Source organism: Bos javanicus, chromosome 18 (genome assembly GCF_032452875.1).
Source record: "Bos javanicus breed banteng chromosome 18, ARS-OSU_banteng_1.0, whole genome shotgun sequence".
Lineage (NCBI taxonomy): Eukaryota > Metazoa > Chordata > Mammalia > Artiodactyla > Bovidae > Bos > Bos javanicus.
Window position 1 is genome coordinate 25,145,738 of NC_083885.1, and position 18,801 is coordinate 25,164,538.

Here is an 18,801-nt window from a genome sequence, read left to right on the forward strand (position 1 = left end):
GTCTTTGCAGATGATCAATTAAAATGAGGTCATTAGGGTAAAACCCTAATCCCATATGGCTGGTGTCCTTATAAAAAAGAGGGGGCAACTGGGACACAGAGACATGCATAAAGAAAATGATGTGAGGGCATGAACACTGGGGGCGGGGGGAGGAACGACACATGGTGACCATGAAGGCAGAAATGGCGAGGATGCAGCATCACCCCAACAAATGCCAGCGATTGCCGGCAGGGAAGAGATTCTCCCACATTGCCTTCAGAAGAGCGAACCCTGCCCAACACCTTGATCTCAGACTTCTAGCCTCTAGAGCTGTGAGACACTTAATGCATTTCTGTCCTTTAAGCCACCCCGTTTGTGGCACTGCACCCACCCGGCACTACATCCGCCAACCAGACCAGGTTCCTCCTGTTCCTCTCTTGCCCTTGCCAAACTTCTGACACCTGGCAGAACAGATAGCCCAACAAGATTGGAACAAGGATGGGCTAAGCACAATGGCAGTTTTATTTTTTCAAGACCTTTTTTCCTACAGAGAGAGGGAGGGTCTACAGCAGCAAGGTCTTTGAGGTCACTTTTTAGGATAACAGAATCCTGCCTTCCCTCCTCAGACCGTTTCAAGGAAGCATATGTTAGTATCCTATAGACTGAGGACTTTTTCGAACAGCCCCCAGCTTAACCAGGACTATGCCCTGCCTGCCACTCATTAGTATGATGTCCCACACTTAGGGGTGTAACTTTCAAGACTGAGGTCACAGATGAACAGGCCACATTGGCTCAGATTCCTGTATCCTTAACCCAGGAAGGATCCGCCCTTCTTCCTGGCCCTCCTAGGGCGCTGCAAACTGGGTTCGCCCAGCAGTTCTTTGAGCCGCGGCAAGGGTCGGGGTGGCGCGGCCTGCCCTGGGGGCCTGACGTCTCAGGCCACCCCTGGGAAGGGAAAGAGTAAGTGGGACTGGGGGCAAAGGGGCGGGGGTGCTGCTTTGTGAGGAAACAATTTGCAGGGGCCGCCAAACCGGGAGTCTGCAGGGACGGCCCTCCCTAAACGGCCTTGAGTAACCCGAGCCACGGAGCAAGCCAGTGTCCTCAGGGCTGAGGCGCCCCGCGCGGGGAGCGCGCACCCCAGCATGGTCTCCGAACCCGGGGTCCCCAGCCGCAGCCGCGACTCCGGGTGACGCCACCGCGGCGGGTTGCATCAGCCCGAGTCCACGGGCCTTGGCCCGCCCTTCCGCCTACGGAGCTGGGCGCCGATTGGGCCACGTTAGGGCAGGGGCCTCTGCCTCAGCCAATGGGCGACAGCCACAAAGGGTTCTGTCCGCAGAGTCTGGGCGCGGGGTGTCTATAAAAGGTGCGGGAGGCGGGGGCGCGCGCCCCGGAGACTGGAACCGTCGTTGCGGGGGTTGCTGGCGGCTGGGACGCTTCCTCCCTGCTGTCTGGGGGTGCCGCCGACATGGAGCCTGAGCCCGAGCCCGTCACGCTCCTGGTGAAGAGCCCCAACCAGCGCCACCGAGACTTGGAGCTGAGCGCCGACCGCAGCTGGAGCGTGGGCCGCCTCAAGGCCCATCTGAGCCGCGTCTACCCCGAGCGCCCGGTGAGAGGGGGGCCCCGACTCCCGCTGCCAGCATCCCTCAACCCCGGCTGTCATCCTCGCAGCGCTCTTCGCGCCCCTCCCCCCTAGAGAGGCCATGTCCACCTCCCCTCTCCCCGTACCCTTTCCCTTCGCCGGCCGGCCTCCAATGGCTGCTCCCCCCAAATCCAGTTTCCCAGGCCTGTGGTCTCCCCCTTTTAGTGCCCTGCCGCCGTAGGCGTCCCTTGACCTGGCCCCGTGACTGTCACTTCCTCCTTCTAGGCCGCCATCGCCCCGCCTTCCTGACGGGGCGCCTTCCCCTGTCACGTCGCCTTCTAGGCCCCCAAACTCTGCCATATACCTCTCCAGACTCCTTCTCGTCCCCTAGATCTGGTTTCCAGCCTTAGCCAAGCCTCTGAAACAGCAGTTTGACCTTGGGTGAATAATTTCATCCTCCAAACCTCAGTTTTCCCCAAACGTCAGAGCGACGTGTTCCTGGTGAGGATCGTATCCGATTAAGTTAGAAAGAAATAAGGAAATAAGAAAACGTGAAGGCTGCAGAATGAGTTTTCTGATGTGGCCTCTCATTGCGGAGAGGAGAGTGCAGGGGCTAAGCCTAGGCCAGTGGCTATAGAGAAGCATGGTGAACGCCGGGCCGTGTGTACCTAAGGCCCCACACCCAGAAGCAAGGACGTGGCTATTCCCCTCCCCGTCCACCTTCCGCCACGGGGGCCCCTCCCTGTGAGCTGGACTCCGCAGCCTCTGCCTAGTCCCAGGGAGGAGCCTCGTGCGCTTTCTGGTAAAGAGTGACTTAGAACGCAAATAGGTGGAAGGAACCTCCCCGAGTCTGGGTTTTAAAGACTGGTGCCACAATTACAGAGATTTCCTTGCTTTGTTTTGGTTGACACATCTGTCAACATCACCCTTAGCGACAGCCCTCCCTCCCTACCACGTGATGGAAGCCATGAACTGGACCTTCCTGTATTTACTTTCTACTCTAATATTATGTAAGTGTCAGCAGTGTTCTTTGCTGCCCACGGCTGTAATTCGCCTCCATCAAACAGGAGAGGGCATCACGTCAGGACGAGATTGTGAAATTGTGCCTCCTTATCTGGCGTGCTGCGATTCATGGGGTCGCAAAGAGTCGGACACGACTGAGCAACTGATCTGATCTGATCTGAAGCGTTACAACGTGCCACGGCTCATTGGTCAGGTTGTTTTTGCTCCGTGTTGTCAAGAAGGTGGAAGTGTGAGTGTCCCTCCTGAGCCGTTCTTTTGAAATTTACTTATTTGTTTAAGAAGCTCCCATTCTGGCACTGTTTGCAAGGTCACCATAGTTGCTTCCAAGAAACCAGGTGTTAAGCTGCTGTGAGAATGGCTATTAGGTACACAAATTGGCGAGGCAGGTGTAGGCTCTTGTTGCATCATTTGGTGAAAGGCGGTGTTTTGGAAGAGAGCTTTCCTTTAGGGCTTCCCGGGGTGAGGAGCATCACTCTTATTAAGTCTGAGGACCTCAAGTTGTAAGTAAAAGGTCTCTGGGGTATGTAAATTTGTGTTTAAAAATTATGGCTGAAGCATACTCGTTGTTTGCTTTGTAATGTGAGAAGCCTTACTTTTGATAGTGGTTTGCTTAATATATTTTTCTTCAAATCAGCATTCTGGGTAAAGACACCAGTGTCAGTTCAGGCCTTTAACAGGCCTCAAATCACAGGCACCTGTGGTTTTCACACCTTTCCTAGTGTGGAACGCTTTAATAATGCAGGATCCCACTTATGCAATAACACTTACAAATCCAAGCGTATAGCGTTTACTTAAAAAGTTCAGTTGGTGAGAATGATGGTGAATCCAACATTCAGTATATTTCTGTAGTTTGTTATACTTGCCCAGTGTCAAAAAAAATCCTGATTTACACAGATAAATAGATACTGTTATTGTTTTGTTTTAAACAGCTTGCTTTGTATCTCTGGCTACTTCACAGGAATGGATTTATTCCAAATTTTGCATAGTTGGTTATTCTGGCAAGAGTAGGTTAAGAAGTTGGTGGTGCACTCCAGTGTACTGACTTTGGTGTATATCGTTTGAAGCCTTTAAGTCCAGTTTTAAAGGGAATTAAAAATAGATTTTAAAAGTGAGATCTGTATAAAAGTGTGTGGCACCACTGTGGTTTTAAAATCACTGGAATGGAGAAGAGGGTTAGGAATCTTGACTTTAGCAGCAGGTGACCTTGGACCAGTGAATTTTAGACTCCCCCCTGCCCCCCCCTTAGAATTGCTTGTTAAGGTGCTTCAGTCGTGTCCAACTCGTTGCTACCCTATGGACTGTAGCCTGCCAGGCTCCTCTTGTCCGTGGAATTCTCCAGGGAAGAATACTGGATTGGGTCTTCCTGACCCAGAGATCTAACCCATGTTAAAATAGGCATACTAAATATCTCACAGGGTTGTGTGGAGTGTTGCCACAGCATCCCCTCTCTAGCTGCATTTGTATGTTGGGAAAAGTCTCTTGGAGGACTTAAGTTTATAACTGCTTCATGTTATCTTGGGACGGTGTTCTGTGGTTTTAGTGAAGGCTAACTTTGACTTCTCTAAGACCAAAGGAGGTTTTGAAGTTGGTTGCTGTAGGAACTCCAGATTGGTGCTTTTTGTGGCAGAAAGCGGTCTCCCTAGGAGTTAAGAAGTTACGTAGGTTGCCATAGGCTTTGTGGACCGGATGTAGTTTGCCATCCTAAATTTGTTTGCATGTTAGAAATCAGTTTATTGAGAATTTTCTAAATAAAAGTATATGGGGCCTTTGGAAAAATGTACTCCTATGATGCTGGGGGAAAAAATTTAAATATTGGTATAAAACCATGTCTTCTGTTTGGGAACTTGCAGGGCTAAGTGCTGACCTGTGCTACTCTTTCTTTCCATAAGCGTCCAGAGGACCAGAGGTTAATTTATTCCGGGAAGCTGTTGTTGGATCACCAGTGTCTCAGGGACTTGCTTCCAAAGGTATCACTTAATATTATTAACTTTTTGAATGTTTTTAAGCACTAACCGGGTTGAATTCAAGTCCTAAAGTACTTCCTTATTACTTTCAGCAGGAAAAACGGCATGTTATGCATCTGGTGTGCAATGTGAAGAGTACTTCAAAAATGCCCGAAGCCAGTGCCAAGGTATGTCTGCTTTTTCATGACTGCATGGCAGTTTGTGTCATTCAGACTGTCAAGGGAGAATAAAGGAAGTTGGGTTAATCTCATAAGCGAGCCTTTTTATCTCCTTTTGTCTCTTCCCCAGTGAGAATCAGGAATAAACTGTTATCAATACAAATGAGAGTTTACTGTAATAGAAGTAGACTGTTCTATTAGTCTTGTAGTGGAAAAGTGGAGTTCTGCAGTATACTCTTTTCTGGGACACAGTTTGACCTATAGTGGCTTGGTGTCCAGTTCGCCAAACTAGCAAGGCAGTCATGAATTTAGCACATAATAAATTTCTTCTAAGGAACCATTCATATTTATAGAGTAAAAAAGTGACTATTTCCTTGGAAATTTTCATTTGTTGGGATAGGAAAAGACCACAGTCTTTATAAAGACTCATGTTAAATGGTTAAAGTCCCTTGTTTTTCATTTCACAGTGTTAGTTCAAATATACTCTATTAATATTCTAATGTGGTGATACATTGTAAATTTGCATTACAGCAGTACATCCTGAAACATCTGAATATACTAAAAGAAATACTTCAGGTCTGTGTTGTATTTATAAGCCTTATCAGTCAAATTTAATTTCTTGATTTAGTAAATTTAACACCATAAGATGAATAGAGCATTAATAGGAAGCTATTGCTTTCTCAGCAATGATAACTTCATTGGAAGATTTTAGTGAAACTACAGCATAGCTACTCCAGGAAAAAAGTATAGATTTAGTATCTCTGTATTGATACTGTGTTGAGAAAATTTCAGAATATCTTTATGTAACATTGCAGTCTATTTGATTTTGTCAAGTTCAGAGGTCAGGGTTGAGGCATAAGCCATTCACAGCGAAAGAAGCCTTGAAGCTTGATTTCAGACAGTTGCATCAGGCCTTTTGTTCTTGTGTTCACGTTGCACTTAGGTTGCTGAATCCACAGAGCAGCCCACTGGTCTTAATCAGGGACAGTCCCCTGGGGATTCCTCAAGCGATGGTTTAAGGCAGCGGGAGGTTCTTCGGAACCCTTCTCCCTCTGGATGGGAGAGCATCTCAAGGTGAGTGTTGTCATAAAGAACATGAAGGTGCATCAGTTGCATCAACTTGCGAATAAGCTGTGTTTGTACTGTGAGTCATGGAACTTTAAAAGGGACACAGTTTTGCTTTATAAGGGCTTCACTTTAAAGATCTCTTATGTATTTAACTTAATACATGGACTTTTAGGAACATCTAAAAAGTAGAGAGCCACATCATGCAGATCTGGGCATTCCTTCTCTTGCGGGGGTGTGCCTGGCACGGCACTGACCTCACGGTGGAGTCGGTGCTGCTGTGCGGGAACAGCTGTTGTCAGCACTGTGCAGCCGCTTTGCTGAGTGGCTCTGTGCTTTGTCTGTCGTAACAGTGGGTGACAAAAGGTGAAGGTATCATTTGAGAAATGCTCTGCCAGGAACTGTGTTGGTGGAGCTCGGAGAGGGGGTGCAATTAGAGCTTTTCTTTAGAGCCAAAGCCAGAAGAGTCTAAATGATGTGCTGTTTGTATTTCATAGCCCTTAGAACACCTTTTTAGGAAAGGTCCTATGGGAAAAAAACAGTTTATTAATTATGAGTTGAAATTCTCTTACTCTCTGAGTCCCCTGCCTTCTGTTTCTTAGTTTTCCATACCTGATTGTTGCTAGTCGGGCGTTTGAGGAATGAAGCGTTGGTTTTTTTCTTAATGGAAATTTCAGATATACATGAAAGTAGAGGGAACTGTATAATGAATCTTCATGTAATGATTAAAATGTTTTGCCATACTTGCCTTATCTATTCCTCCTTTCCTTTATCCTGAGGTATTTAAAAATAATTCTCAGACATTGTCAGTTCATCCCCATATACTTCAGGATATAACTCTAAAAACCTTGTAGTTACCTTGTGTATCTGGAGTGTCCTCATCAGAGCTAACAAAAATACTTTATTTTGTCATTTCTATACGCACACTGTATCTTTTTGCAATTTTTATTGACATGGGGCTTCCCAGGTGGCTCAGTGGTAAAGAATCCACCTGCCAGTGCAGGAGATCCAGGTTCGATCCCTGAATTGGGAAGATCCCCTGGAGGAGAAAATGACAACCCACTCCAGTATTTTTGCCTGGAAAATCCCATGGACAGAGGAGCCCCAAGGGCTACAGTCCATAGCATAGCAAAGAGTTGGACGTGACTGAGCATGAACTCATAGTCGTCTTGCAGAGTTGTACCAATCTGTGCTGTATGGCAAAGTGACGCAGTTATACACATAGATACATTCTTTTTAAATTTTTATTTTCTATGGTTTATCACAGGATATTGAGTATAGTTCCCTGCATTATACATTAGAACCTTGAATCTTTAAATAATTAAAAACAGTATCGTACCATGACATACTTGTATTAGAATACAATTTTAAAAGTACTCTGGGTATGGAATTTGGTTAAAATACTGTTGTCAGTGAACAATTTGGATAATTGAATCCATTATTGGATAGATGCTCTTAAAACTGCATCTCTTTGACTGTATGATTTGAAAATTGAGGCTCATATCTCTGTGAATTTCACCGTCATAAAACTTGTCGATTTCATCCAACACATACTTATTGGACAGACGGTGCCTGCACCTTTGTTTAAGGATATGAGATGACCGCACAGATGACCACACAACTATTCCTGGTCTTCTGCAGTTCTGGTAGTTTGTATTTTGTGATGTGATGCCAAAGGAGTTCACTGTGTAGGGCTCACAGGCGGAAGATGACTCCCACACACACCCTGCCCCAGGCTGTGCTAAATGACAAAAGCATGAGTTCGGTGTCACATAAACAGGGCTTAGATCCAGCCCTACTACTTAGGAGTTCGGCCGCCTCATCTAGATCCTTTGTCCTCCCTGAGCTGTCCTCTGGCTTCCCTCTGTAAATGGCGTGGCTGGAGAGCTCCACAGACTCGTTGGGGATCCAGTGAGATAGCAGCCTGGTGGCCTCACAGGGCACAAGTGGTCAGTAAGCGTGGCTGGGTGATGGTGCACGTAACTCTGCCCCCTTTATATCGCAGATCTAGGGTTGGGAGAGAAATGGTGTTAGGAGAAGGGGAGTATTTCCTGCAGAAAAGGCTTTGGAGAGATGTGACTTTTTTGAGCTGCTCCCTGAAGGATGAATAGTGGGGTTTAGACCTTCAGTGGGAGAAAGAAATGGCAACCCACTCCAGTATTCTTGCCTGGAGAATCCTGTGGACAGAGGAGCCTGATGGGCTGCTGTCCATGGGGTCGCACAGAGTCAGACACAACTGAAGCAAATTTGCATGTGTGCATGCATTGGAGAAGGAAATGACAACCCACTCCAGTGTTCTTGCTTGGAGAATCCCAGGGACAGAGGAGCCTGGTGGGCTGCCGTCTGTGGGGTCACACAGAGTCGGACACGACTGAAGCGACTTAGCAGCAGCAGCAGCAGACCTCCAGTGAGATTCCACAAGTCTAAAATAAGGGTGGGGATCCACTCAGACTGAAAAGGTCCGGCTTGGTTGTACGTCAGGGCGATGACATGAGACCCTGGTGCTGGGCGAGGGCCCTTGTTTTCCCATGGGATCCAGACCGTGGCAGGAGGGCTTCGTCAGTACCTTCTGTGATCGTGTTGCACTGGTGCCTCGCCCAGAAATTACGTGTAACTGTCACAAAGCCCAGTCTTCTGTCTCCTTCTGTTTTGAATTCCTGATTGTGATTTAAACTTGGTTTTCATTGATTCATACTAAGCCAACTCAAAACGAGCATTTTTTAACATCTTTCATAGGCCTGAAGCAGCCCAGCCGGCGTTCCAAGGCCTGGGGCCTGGTTTCTCGGGTTACACAACCTACGGGTGGCTGCAGCTGTCCTGGTTCCAGCAGATGTACGCGCGGCAGTACTACATGCAGTAGTGAGTGTTTCCCTGCTGTGCTGGGTGTGGCCAGGGCTCCCGGGAATGGAAGGAGCTCTCGTCCATGTGTCCTGTAAAGCTAGAAGTGGAGGAATGAGTGTATTTTCATTATTATCTGCAAAGTCCTATTGTGTCTGGTTCTGTGGGCAGAACAGTGTAAATGGTAACTACTAACTTGTGTATTGACACAGGTGTGCTTGTGTGTGATCCATGGTTTGATGACTTTATGTAGAATATGTTCCTTCCTTTTCAATTTGTGGTATCTTTAATGGTTTTTGAAATTTTTAATTTACTATTTTACTCTGTACTTTTATGGTAGCCTTGGTGTTTAATTCCAGATGAAATTTACCAAGTGGCTTCCCTTAGGAGCAGAAAAGCTTTTAAAAATATGACTGCTAGTAAAGAAGTTCTTCGCTAAGTTAAAAATTGTCATTTGTATATCCCTACTTATAATTCTTAATAGTAAAAGATGTAAATGAGATGATGAGAACCAGCCTTCAGGATGCCTTGGTCTCAACAGTATCTGCCTCTGTTGTTTTTACCTTAGCTTAGCAGCCACTGCTGCATCAGGGGCTTTTGTCCCCGCACCAAGTGCGCAAGAGATACCTGTGGTCACTGCACCTACTCCAGCCCCAATCCACAACCAGTTTCCAGCTGAAAACCAGCCCGCCAATCAGAACGCTGCTCCACAAGTGGTGGTTAACCCTGGGGCCAATCAGAATCTGCGGATGAATGCTCAAGGAGGCCCCATTGTGGAAGAAGATGATGAGATAAATCGAGATTGGTTGGATTGGACCTACTCAGCCGCTACGTTTTCCGTGTTTCTCAGTATCCTCTACTTCTACTCCTCCCTGAGCCGATTCCTCATGGTCATGGGGGCCACCGTGGTTATGTACCTGTAAGCAGATGATTTCGCTTTTATTCCCTCTCTACTACAAATTACACTATGTGATGACTCAAACCAAGTACAGACTTTCCTCTTCTGAGCAGTTTCAGTCAATATTTAAGGAGGTATATTTAATAAGTCATTCTGGCATTTTCAGTGTAAAGAATCGATGGCTTGGTTGTGCATTGCCGACAATACAATTACATCTGTGTTGATACAAGAACAACATTCTCTTCTTTTCCTCTAGTTAAGCTACCTGCCAGGCTTCTTTCCATACGGAGGCATGGAAAGAAAAATTGTGTCTGTGTTGAATAAGAACATATTTCTCTTTTACCAGGCTACAGCTGCCTTCTAGGATGAAGGCCACTGGCTGTGGCATAGTCTTAAAGGGTCAGGGAACTGTTGCCGGCCTGACCTTTGGCTGTATCCATGGTGCTAGTTCTCAACCAGAATGGTTTTACATCTCCCTCTAACCCTAACCCTTACCCTCAAGACATTTGGCAGTATTTGGGGACGTTATTCACTCTCACAGCGGGGATGATGCGGGGAGGTGGTCTACTGGCATCTAGTTGATAGCTGCTAAACTACTGCAGTACACGGTTCAGCCCCTCAGTAAACACCCAGCCTGGGACATCGGCAGTGCCAAAGTGGGGAAGCCCTGGCCTGGAGTGATACAGCCTTACTTGTGGTGAAACTGACTGAAGACATTTTTCCTCTATAGGAAAAATGGATTGTTTTAGTTTTTGAAAATCTTAAAAAAGAAATATTTAGAAAAATGCATTCAGTACTCACACCCAGTATTAATCATGGTTAATATTTTGTCATGTTTGCTTCAATACTTGGATTTAAGTGGATTTTCCAGATAAAACTTTTAGGTAATTTTTTGAATTCTATAGTCTGTAGAATCATATATTTAGGTGACTAAATCTCGGTCTTATTAGTATGTTATGACATATAGTCACAGCTGTGTGTGTATTTCCTCTTTTCCTCTCTGTTCAAGTTTTCAAGTGTAAGGTTTAGTTCAGGTGAGCAAGTATGTATCGTGCACACACTGTGTGCCAAGTGCTCTTTATGCTGCTGGGCACACGATGATGAAAAAGGCATAGTTTCCATAGTGACCATCAAGCACCTCACATCCCACCTGGCCTGCTAGAATGTGTCTGCAGATGGGTCTGGTTGCAAGCTTCTAATCGGGTCCTGTTCTGATGAGAGGAGGGGAGCGGGGGGACTTCATCTCATCAAGAGGGCCCTTAAATTCTTGAGTACATCTCACTCTGTTCACTAAGATGGACTTAATGTGCTTCCTTCGAAGGCATCACGTCGGGTGGTTTCCATTTCGGCAGAGGCCAGTTCAGAACTTCCCGAATGATGGTGGTCCTCAGGAGGCTGTGAATCAAGACCCCAACAATAACTTCCAGGTATGGAGCTCCCATGGAGCCCGGCGAGCCCGGTGTGAAGAGCCAGGCCCTGGAGTCCTTCATCTCTAAATACCTTGTGGTTTTTCCATTTTATTAGACTAAATATTTCAAGATTTTTTCAAATTTATTCTTAGAGCAGTAGCTATTTTTAAAACACTGTCACAAAATCTGTCAGGTATTTTTGTTATGTGGCAATTTGCATTTTGGCATATGTAAATGGTTTTTGAAGCTCACTATTTTGAGTGTTCATGCTCAGTAACAATGTATTATACCATGGAAACTGCTAATGGAGAGTTATTCTAATTAAGACTTGGGAACATATGCCTGTCTCTCACAGAATAGATTTCTTGGAAAATAACATACAGAAATAGGATTTCTATAAGGCAATTTAATGCACAATCCTAAAGGAGATTCTTTTTAATATAAAGTACACTGTAGTATCTGTTTTTAGAATCCAGTTTTAGTTGCTTTTTTTTTTTAACTCGGAACACTGCCAAAATTAGAAAAATATCCATGTTTAATGAAGTGTCAAGCTTAATTACTAACTTAATAATAGTTGAAGATCTAGTTACTTCATTTGATACTGTGGCCAGGGATACTGAAAACCATGAGAGTGTTCAGCACAGTTGTGCTGTGGAGGCTGGAGGAGGAGCTCCGTCCAGCGTGGGACATCATCCCTGGGGTTGTGCCTGCATCGCTTGGCTTATGGGCGGGGACGCAGGGAGTCACTCTGCCCTCGCCCAATGTTATTGGGTGCTTGTCACAGTCCTAATTGTTTTCTCCTTGTGGTTTATTCCCTACAGGGGGGCCCTGATCCTGAAAGTGAAGATCCCAGCCACCTCCCTCCAGACAGGGATGTACGGGGTGACGAGCAGACCAGCCCTTCATTTATGAGCACAGCCTGGCTTGTCTTCAAGACTTTCTTTGCCTCTCTCCTTCCAGAGGGCCCTCCAGCCATAGCAAACTGACGGCATTTCCCCTCTGGCTGCTGGAGGCTTTGACAGGAGTGGACTGGGTCATCTGATTCTGGCTCGATTTCCTTACCTGGACGTGGCAGTGGCACAGAAATAGTATAAGAATCTACAGAGAGGATGATATGCTTTTGTGATTACGCAAAAGCGGAAAGTAAGACATGAAGCCATGATACAAATTGATGAACAAAAAATGCCTACAGGCTTCTCATGTCTTTATTCTGAAGAGCTTTAATATATACTGTTGTAGTTTAATAGGCATTGTAAGTAGAAGGCGTTAGTTTCGCATGTTTATGCCTGAGGAACTTTTCCAGATGTGTGTGTCTGCATGAGTGTTTGTACATAGATGTCATAGACGCAGAAACGGTTCTGCTGGTACGATTTGATTCCTGTTGGAATGTTTAAATTACACTAAGTGTACTACTTTATATAATCAATGAAATTGCTAGACATGTTTTAGCAGGACTTTTCTAGGAAAGACTTATGTATAATTGCTTTTTAAAATGCAGTGCTTTACTTTACACCAAGAGGAGCTTTGCAGAGGTGAAAACCTTTGCTGGATTTTCTGTTCAATAAAGTTTTACTATGAATGACCCTGGCAGAGACTCCTGTCATCTTAGTTGTTTACTCTGTGCCTGTCGTCACTGGGTGGTCAGCAGTTGAGCTGCCGATTTTTAAGTAACTGAATATTTTGCTTCTTTTTATAAGAGGACTGTTTGTACTGATTAAGAAGATAAGGTAAAGCCATGGAAGTTTCAACTTACTGAGATTATGCTTGTGTTTGCCCTGCACTCCCCATTTCCTGATTTAAATAATATTGGCTTATATAGTAACCCATCAGCATTAAATTCCCCTGATTTAAAGTTAGTGGCTTTAAGTACTTTTCACCTGCTCACATGTCATGCTGAGCTTTACTCTTGGACTTTAAGTAGTATTTTTGAGACTAATCTGAAAAGTAAAGTGCTGTGTATTTTTCACATGAATGATGCTGTAAGTAGAATGCTAAAGGCCTGGGACTGTTGTTTTCAGCAAAGTAAATCAGCTTCTTGTGTCATGGTCATGATCATTTATTTACGGCTGAACTAGATCTTTGTCGCTTTTTTTTGCACAGGCTTTCTCTGGCTGCGGCAGCGGGGCTGCTCTTCGCTGTGGTGCGAGGCTTCTTCCTGAGGTGGCTTCTCTCGTGGAGCGCAGGCTCTAGGCTCGCGGGGCTGCTTTTCGCTGCGGTGCGAGGCTTCTTCTGAGGTGGCTTCTCTCGTGGAGCGCAGGCTCTAGGCTCGCAGGCTTTAGTAGTTGCAGCATGCAGCCTCGGCAGTTGCGGCTCATGGGCCCTAGAGCTTTCGGGTTTCAGTAAGTGCAGCTCACAGGCTCAGTAGTTGTGGTTCATGGGCTTAGTTGCTCCGTGGCATGTGGAACTTTCCCAAATCAGGCATCAAACCTGTGTCCCCGGCACTGACAGGCAGATTCTTATCCACTGCGCCACTAGGGAAGTCTTGGTCATGTTCATGTAAACATCACTGTTTACAATGATGACTGGAAACATCATTGACATCCAGTAAACATTCCCTGAACAATTCATAGCCAGATGCTGGGTAGAGGCAAAGCTGTTTTATGTATGTGTTTGTGCGTGAGCACGCATGGTCAGTCACTAAGTCGTGTCTGACTCTTTGCAACCCATTGACTGTAGCCCATCAGGCTCTTCTGTCCATGGGATCTTCCCAACCCAGGGTTCGAACTGGTGTCTCCTACACTGGCAGGTGGATTCTTAACCACTATCACAACCTGGAAAGGACTCCAGTTTTATCTATGACTGTGCTTTAAAAAGCTAACCAAGATAATCATGCAAGGAGTAAAATAAAATAGCATAGAGTTTGAAATAACACCAGACCTCTGGAACCAGAGGACTGACCAGTCAGAAGCCACCGATGATTAACGAGTTACAAAGGCAATATTTGCCTGAAGGAAGAAGCAACTCAAGACTGGAGGTTCTGTAGTTTTACGAGTGAGAAGTGGGTGATGCGAGGAGACTGAGGAGCCGCAGAGAGGGGTCCCCGCCGAAACGAGAGCGCAGAGGTGAGGCCCCCGCCCACCATGGAGCTGGATCCTGGCGTACTTGGCCATTGATCAAAGCGGTCATTAAGAGTTGATACGAGGTCATTTTAAAAATCCCTAGTGGAGAAGCCTATCATCTTATGGAGCAGGAGCAGCATCGCTTGGAAAAGACACCCGGAACCCCAGGCAGCTGGCAGTGCTGGGCTCCTGCTTTTGAAGTGGTGAGGCCACTCACTCTCCCTGTGGTGTCCTGTTGCATCAGTTAAACTCTGGATTCCACAGGCCCAGAATAGTTCCAGGAAGGTGCTCCTAAGGACAGCTGACAAGGGTTCAGATTGCCCCTAGCCACATTAAGAGAGGAGCCTTCAGACAAGAGTCAAGGTTTAAAGACTTCTGATGGGTGTGAGATATGGCAGAACTGTTTCTACGACAGTTACTAAATGTGCACTCACAAGAATGTACTGCATACCACTGTTAATACTTTGGAAATTGTTGGTTTGAGTCTCTGTTGTTAAGTAGCAATTAAAAAGCTGAAAGCATAAACCAAAAAAATTCCCAAGTGTTAGCTCAGGCCGTCATTGCTTTTTAAGTGTGTCTTTTCCAGGGTGTGTTTTCTTGAACCCCAGTTCTATAGAAGGAACATTCCAGAAAATGAGCTCGTCCTCAGTCGCTCAGTTGTGTCCAAGTCTTTGCAACCCCATGGACTGTGCCCACCAGGCTCCTCTGTCCAAGGGATTTTCCAGACAGGAAGGCTGGAGTGGATTGCCATTTCCTTCTCTGGGGGATCTTTACCACCCAGGGATTGAACTGGCGTCTCCTGCGTTGGCAGGTGGATTCTTGACCACTGAGCCACCTGGGAGGCCTCAGGAAAATGATCTCACAGCCGGGTAAACCTGGAAGCCGCAAGTCGACACAAGCTGGTGGGTTCCTGCACTGCAGGGCTCCTAGGGCATTTAACATACTGATGTGCATTCGAAAGAGGGTGTGTGGTCTGTGGCCTCTCCCTTCTGTGGACCTGCCCAGGACTGAAAAATGTGCCACGGCTGAGGAAATGCAGTTGCTGCTGCTGCCAAGTCGCTTCAGTCGTGTCCAACTCTGTGCCACCCCACAGACGGCAGCCCACCAGGCTCCTCCGTCCCTGGGATTCTCCAGGCAAGAACGCTGGAGTGGGTTGCCATTTCCTTCTCCAATTCATGAAAGTGAAAAGTGAAAGTGAAGTTGCTCAGTCGTGTTCAACCCTCAGCGACCCCATGGACTGCAGCCTTCTAGGCTCCTCCATCCATGGGATTTTCCAGGCAAGAGTACTGGAGTGGGGTGCCATTGCCTTCTCTGGGAAATGCAGTTAAGTTACTGTTAATGGACAATTTGTTTGGCATTCTATGCAGCAAACAGGTGCTTGGTGAGAAGTGACGTTATACATCCATAATGAGCAATGGAGGTAAATACTCTAGATGGCTAGGGAGGGGATCAGAAGCCAAGCGGATCTATGGTCTGGCTAATAGAGAAAGGGTCCAAGTCATCTTTGTCAGAAGAAGCTCTCTCACCCATTTCTAAGGGAGTTAACCCTTTGGGTGAAGAAACTGTAACAGCCTCCCTGAGGGCGTTCCTTTGAGAGAAGCGGCTGAGTCTTCTCAAAACCTACACCTCCCTCACCTCCCTTTGCTTCTACATCTACTATCAGACTCAAGTCCCAGCAGGTCTCAAGAAGTGAACAGCTCTGTGTGGCACACCTAAAGAACTGCATGATTTTTCCGACTTATACGGCCAATTCCAGGGTGGGGTGAGAATGGGTATTATTAATGGGTGTGGGCTAGTGGTGGAAGCAACAGCAAGTTGGATCAGGATGGATTTATTTTTTGTTAATTTTTTTAAGTTTATTTTTGGCTATGCTCGTTCTTCGTTGCTGCGGGCTTTCTCTGGTTGCGGTGAGTGGGGGCTACCCTGCAGCTGCAGTGCTGAGGCTCCCCATTGTGGTGGCTTCTCTTACTGTAGAGCCCAGGCTCTAGGCTTGCGGGCTCAGTAGTTGCCCTGTGGCATATGGGGTCTTCCCACACCAGGGATCAAACCTATGTCCCCTGCCTTGGCAGGCAGACTCTTTGCCACTGAGCCACCAGGGAAGCCCAGGCTGGATTTACTAACAGCCCGCTGAGTACAGATTCTTTTTTTTTTTTTTAATTGGAGCTTAATTACTTCACAATATTGTAGTGGTTTTTGCCATACATTGACATGAATCAGCCATGGGTGTACATGCGTTCCCCATCCTGAACCCCCCTCCCACCTCCCTCCCATTAAGCAGAGATTCTGTTTGTTTCAGCGTGAAAAATGAGAAATGGTTCTGATAGTTAAGTTGGCTGAAACATAGACTGAAGGGCAGCCCACACTAGGGAAGCTGAAATGACAGAACTACCTTGGTATATGTAGAAGGTATTCATCATAGGGAGATTGCAATGTTGAGTGTGAATTTATCATGTCAGACCTGCTCACCCACCCTGGGAGGGTCCAGAGGGCACACCTTTCACCTGTAGCCCACCGGGCTCCTCTCTCCATGGGATTTCCCAGGCAAGAAGACTGGAGTGGGTTGCCATTTCCTTCTTCAGGGTAGTAATACAGTACTTTAATTTTTTTTTTATTTTATATTTTGTCAGCATGATGTGTTTTATTTATTTTTGAATGTCTTGGCCACCCCCTGTGGCATGTGGGATCTTAGTGCCCCCAACCAGGATCGAACCTACACCCACCCCTGCACTGGAAGCACAGATGCCCAACCAGCCACTGGACCAGGGAAGTCCCTACAGCATTTTTAAATTAAGGTATGTACTGTTTTATTAGACATAACGTTATTCCACACTTAATAGACTACAGTATAATGTAAACATAACTTTTATGGGCTTTGGGAAACCAAAAAGTTCGTATGACTCACTTTATTACAATATTTGCTTTACTGCAGGGGCCTGGGACTGAACCCACAGTATCTCCGAGGTGTGCCTTACTTAGCAATAGGCAGAATCCCCACACTGGTTCCCTCACTTGTGGAGTGAGGCTTATTATGGAAAACCAAGTGGAAGTCACAAGAACTGACTGCACCCAGGAAAAAGACTGTAGAGATCAGTGCCACCATCAAGGACTTAAGAGATGCGGCGGTGCTGACCCCACACCTCTGTTCACCCCTCATTCTCTGCAGAAGACAGGTGGGTCATAGAGGATGACTTTTGTTGTTCAGTCACTCTGTCGTGTCCGACTGTTTACAACCCCATGGACTGCAGCACACCAGGCTTCCTTGTCCTCCATCTCCCAGAGCTTGCTCAAACTCATGTCCATTACATCCGTGATGCACTTCAACCATCTCCTCCTCTGTCATCCCCTTCTGTTGCTGCCTTCAATCTTTCCCACCATTAGGGTCTTTTCCAATGAGCCAGCTCTTTGCATCAGATGGCCAAAGTATTGGAACTTCAACTTCAGTATCAGTCTTTCCAATGAATATTCGGGGTTGATTTCCTTTAGGATTGACTGGTTTGATGTCTTTGCAGTCCAAGGGATTCTCAAGAGTCTTCTCCAATGCCACAGTTCAAAGGCATCGATTCTTTGGCACTCAACCTTCTTTATGGTTCAACTCTCACATCCGTACTTTACTGGAAAAATCATAGCTTTGACTATACGGACCTTTGTCAGCAAAGTGATATACTTTTAACATACTGTTTTTAAATATACTGTCTAGGTTTGTCATAGCTTTTCTTCCAAGGAGCAAGTGTCTTTAATTTCATGGCTGCAGTCACTATCTGCAGTGATTTTAGAGCCCAAGAAAGTCTCTCACTGTTTCCATTGTTTCCCCATCCATTTGCCATGAAGTGATGGAACCGGATGCCATGATCTTCGTTTTTTGAAATGTGTGGACATGGGTGATCATAAATTTTCACTGGTGACTGGAGGTGGTGACTCCAATTGCAGCTGCTTTTCCATGTGGTCTCATTACTTGAGCAAATTACACATCCCCTGGTTCCTGGTTTACAGCTACTGATCCAACAAGTGCTTTTTCCTTAATACCTGTTAGTTAAAACCATGAGAAGCAGTTTGCTTTCACTTGGCCAGACCAAAAATACTCATTCACTGTCCTGCCTCGGGTGTATCAACTCTGCTGCCCAATGTAATTACAATTTGGTCTGCAGGGACCTTGATCACCTTTTCCTTCCACAAAATATCCCACCGGCTGAACACTGATGATAAATGGGAATTCCATCTAGCGACCAAGAAGTAGTGACGATTAAGACATTTGCATTGTCAAATGGTGGGAAATAAATTCCAAAAAGAGTCAGAGGCCTTCCACCTCAGTTAAATTTCTAGTGATGCAATGGTTGGGTCCATGTCAAGATAGGTTTTTTCAGACAAGTTATTGGCATCCTGCCCCTCCTACAGCCAAAAAACCAGGCACAACATATAATTGTCCTCTGGGTTTTGGAGCAATGTAGTCCTCATTTGGGTGTGTCACTCTGGCTTATTTACTTTCAGGCCCAAGTGACCTGAAAAGCTGCCTGTTTTGAGTGGGGCCCAGAGCAAGAGAAAAATTGGCACCTGCTATTTGCTGCAGATAAATCCCTTCCCTTCTAAGTAACTGCTGAGCCATTGGATTTACACCTGCAATGACCCTATTTCCAAAGAAGTTCACATCCCGAGGTTCTGGATGGGCACAAACTTGGGATGCAATTCAACCCACAACAGAGAGCAGCGCTTCCAGGAGACACAACGATGACTCCATCAAACTCGGAGCTCAGCTCCCCGGCCGCTTCAGGCTCTCATGCCTCCAGAATCAACAGGCAGAGAAGGGTGTTATCCTATTGGCTTGGCTGGTTGAA

General features: G+C 46.2%; 1 protein-coding gene across 3 annotated transcripts; it reads left to right on the forward strand.

The window, feature by feature from the left end:
* The first annotated feature begins 810 nt into the window (after positions 1–810).
* Positions 811–12,500, forward strand: HERPUD1 (homocysteine inducible ER protein with ubiquitin like domain 1). Of its 3 annotated transcripts, XM_061387274.1 has the most exons (8): positions 811–1,585; positions 4,471–4,548; positions 4,638–4,712; positions 5,647–5,777; positions 8,505–8,627; positions 9,175–9,525; positions 10,826–10,931; positions 11,735–12,500. In XM_061387274.1, exons 1-8 carry the CDS (start codon positions 1,445–1,447, stop codon positions 11,897–11,899), a joined length of 1,170 nt encoding a protein of 389 aa, XP_061243258.1. In that variant the 5' UTR covers positions 811–1,444; the 3' UTR covers positions 11,900–12,500. The 3 variants fall into 3 exon arrangements, with proteins under 3 accessions (XP_061243258.1, XP_061243260.1, XP_061243259.1); XM_061387276.1 differs by lacking the exon at positions 11,735–12,500 and having other exon boundaries at positions 1,021–1,585; positions 9,175–9,371; positions 10,826–10,905; XM_061387275.1 differs by lacking the exon at positions 8,505–8,627 and having other exon boundaries at positions 1,042–1,585.
* Positions 12,501–18,801: the final 6,301 nt, after the last annotated feature.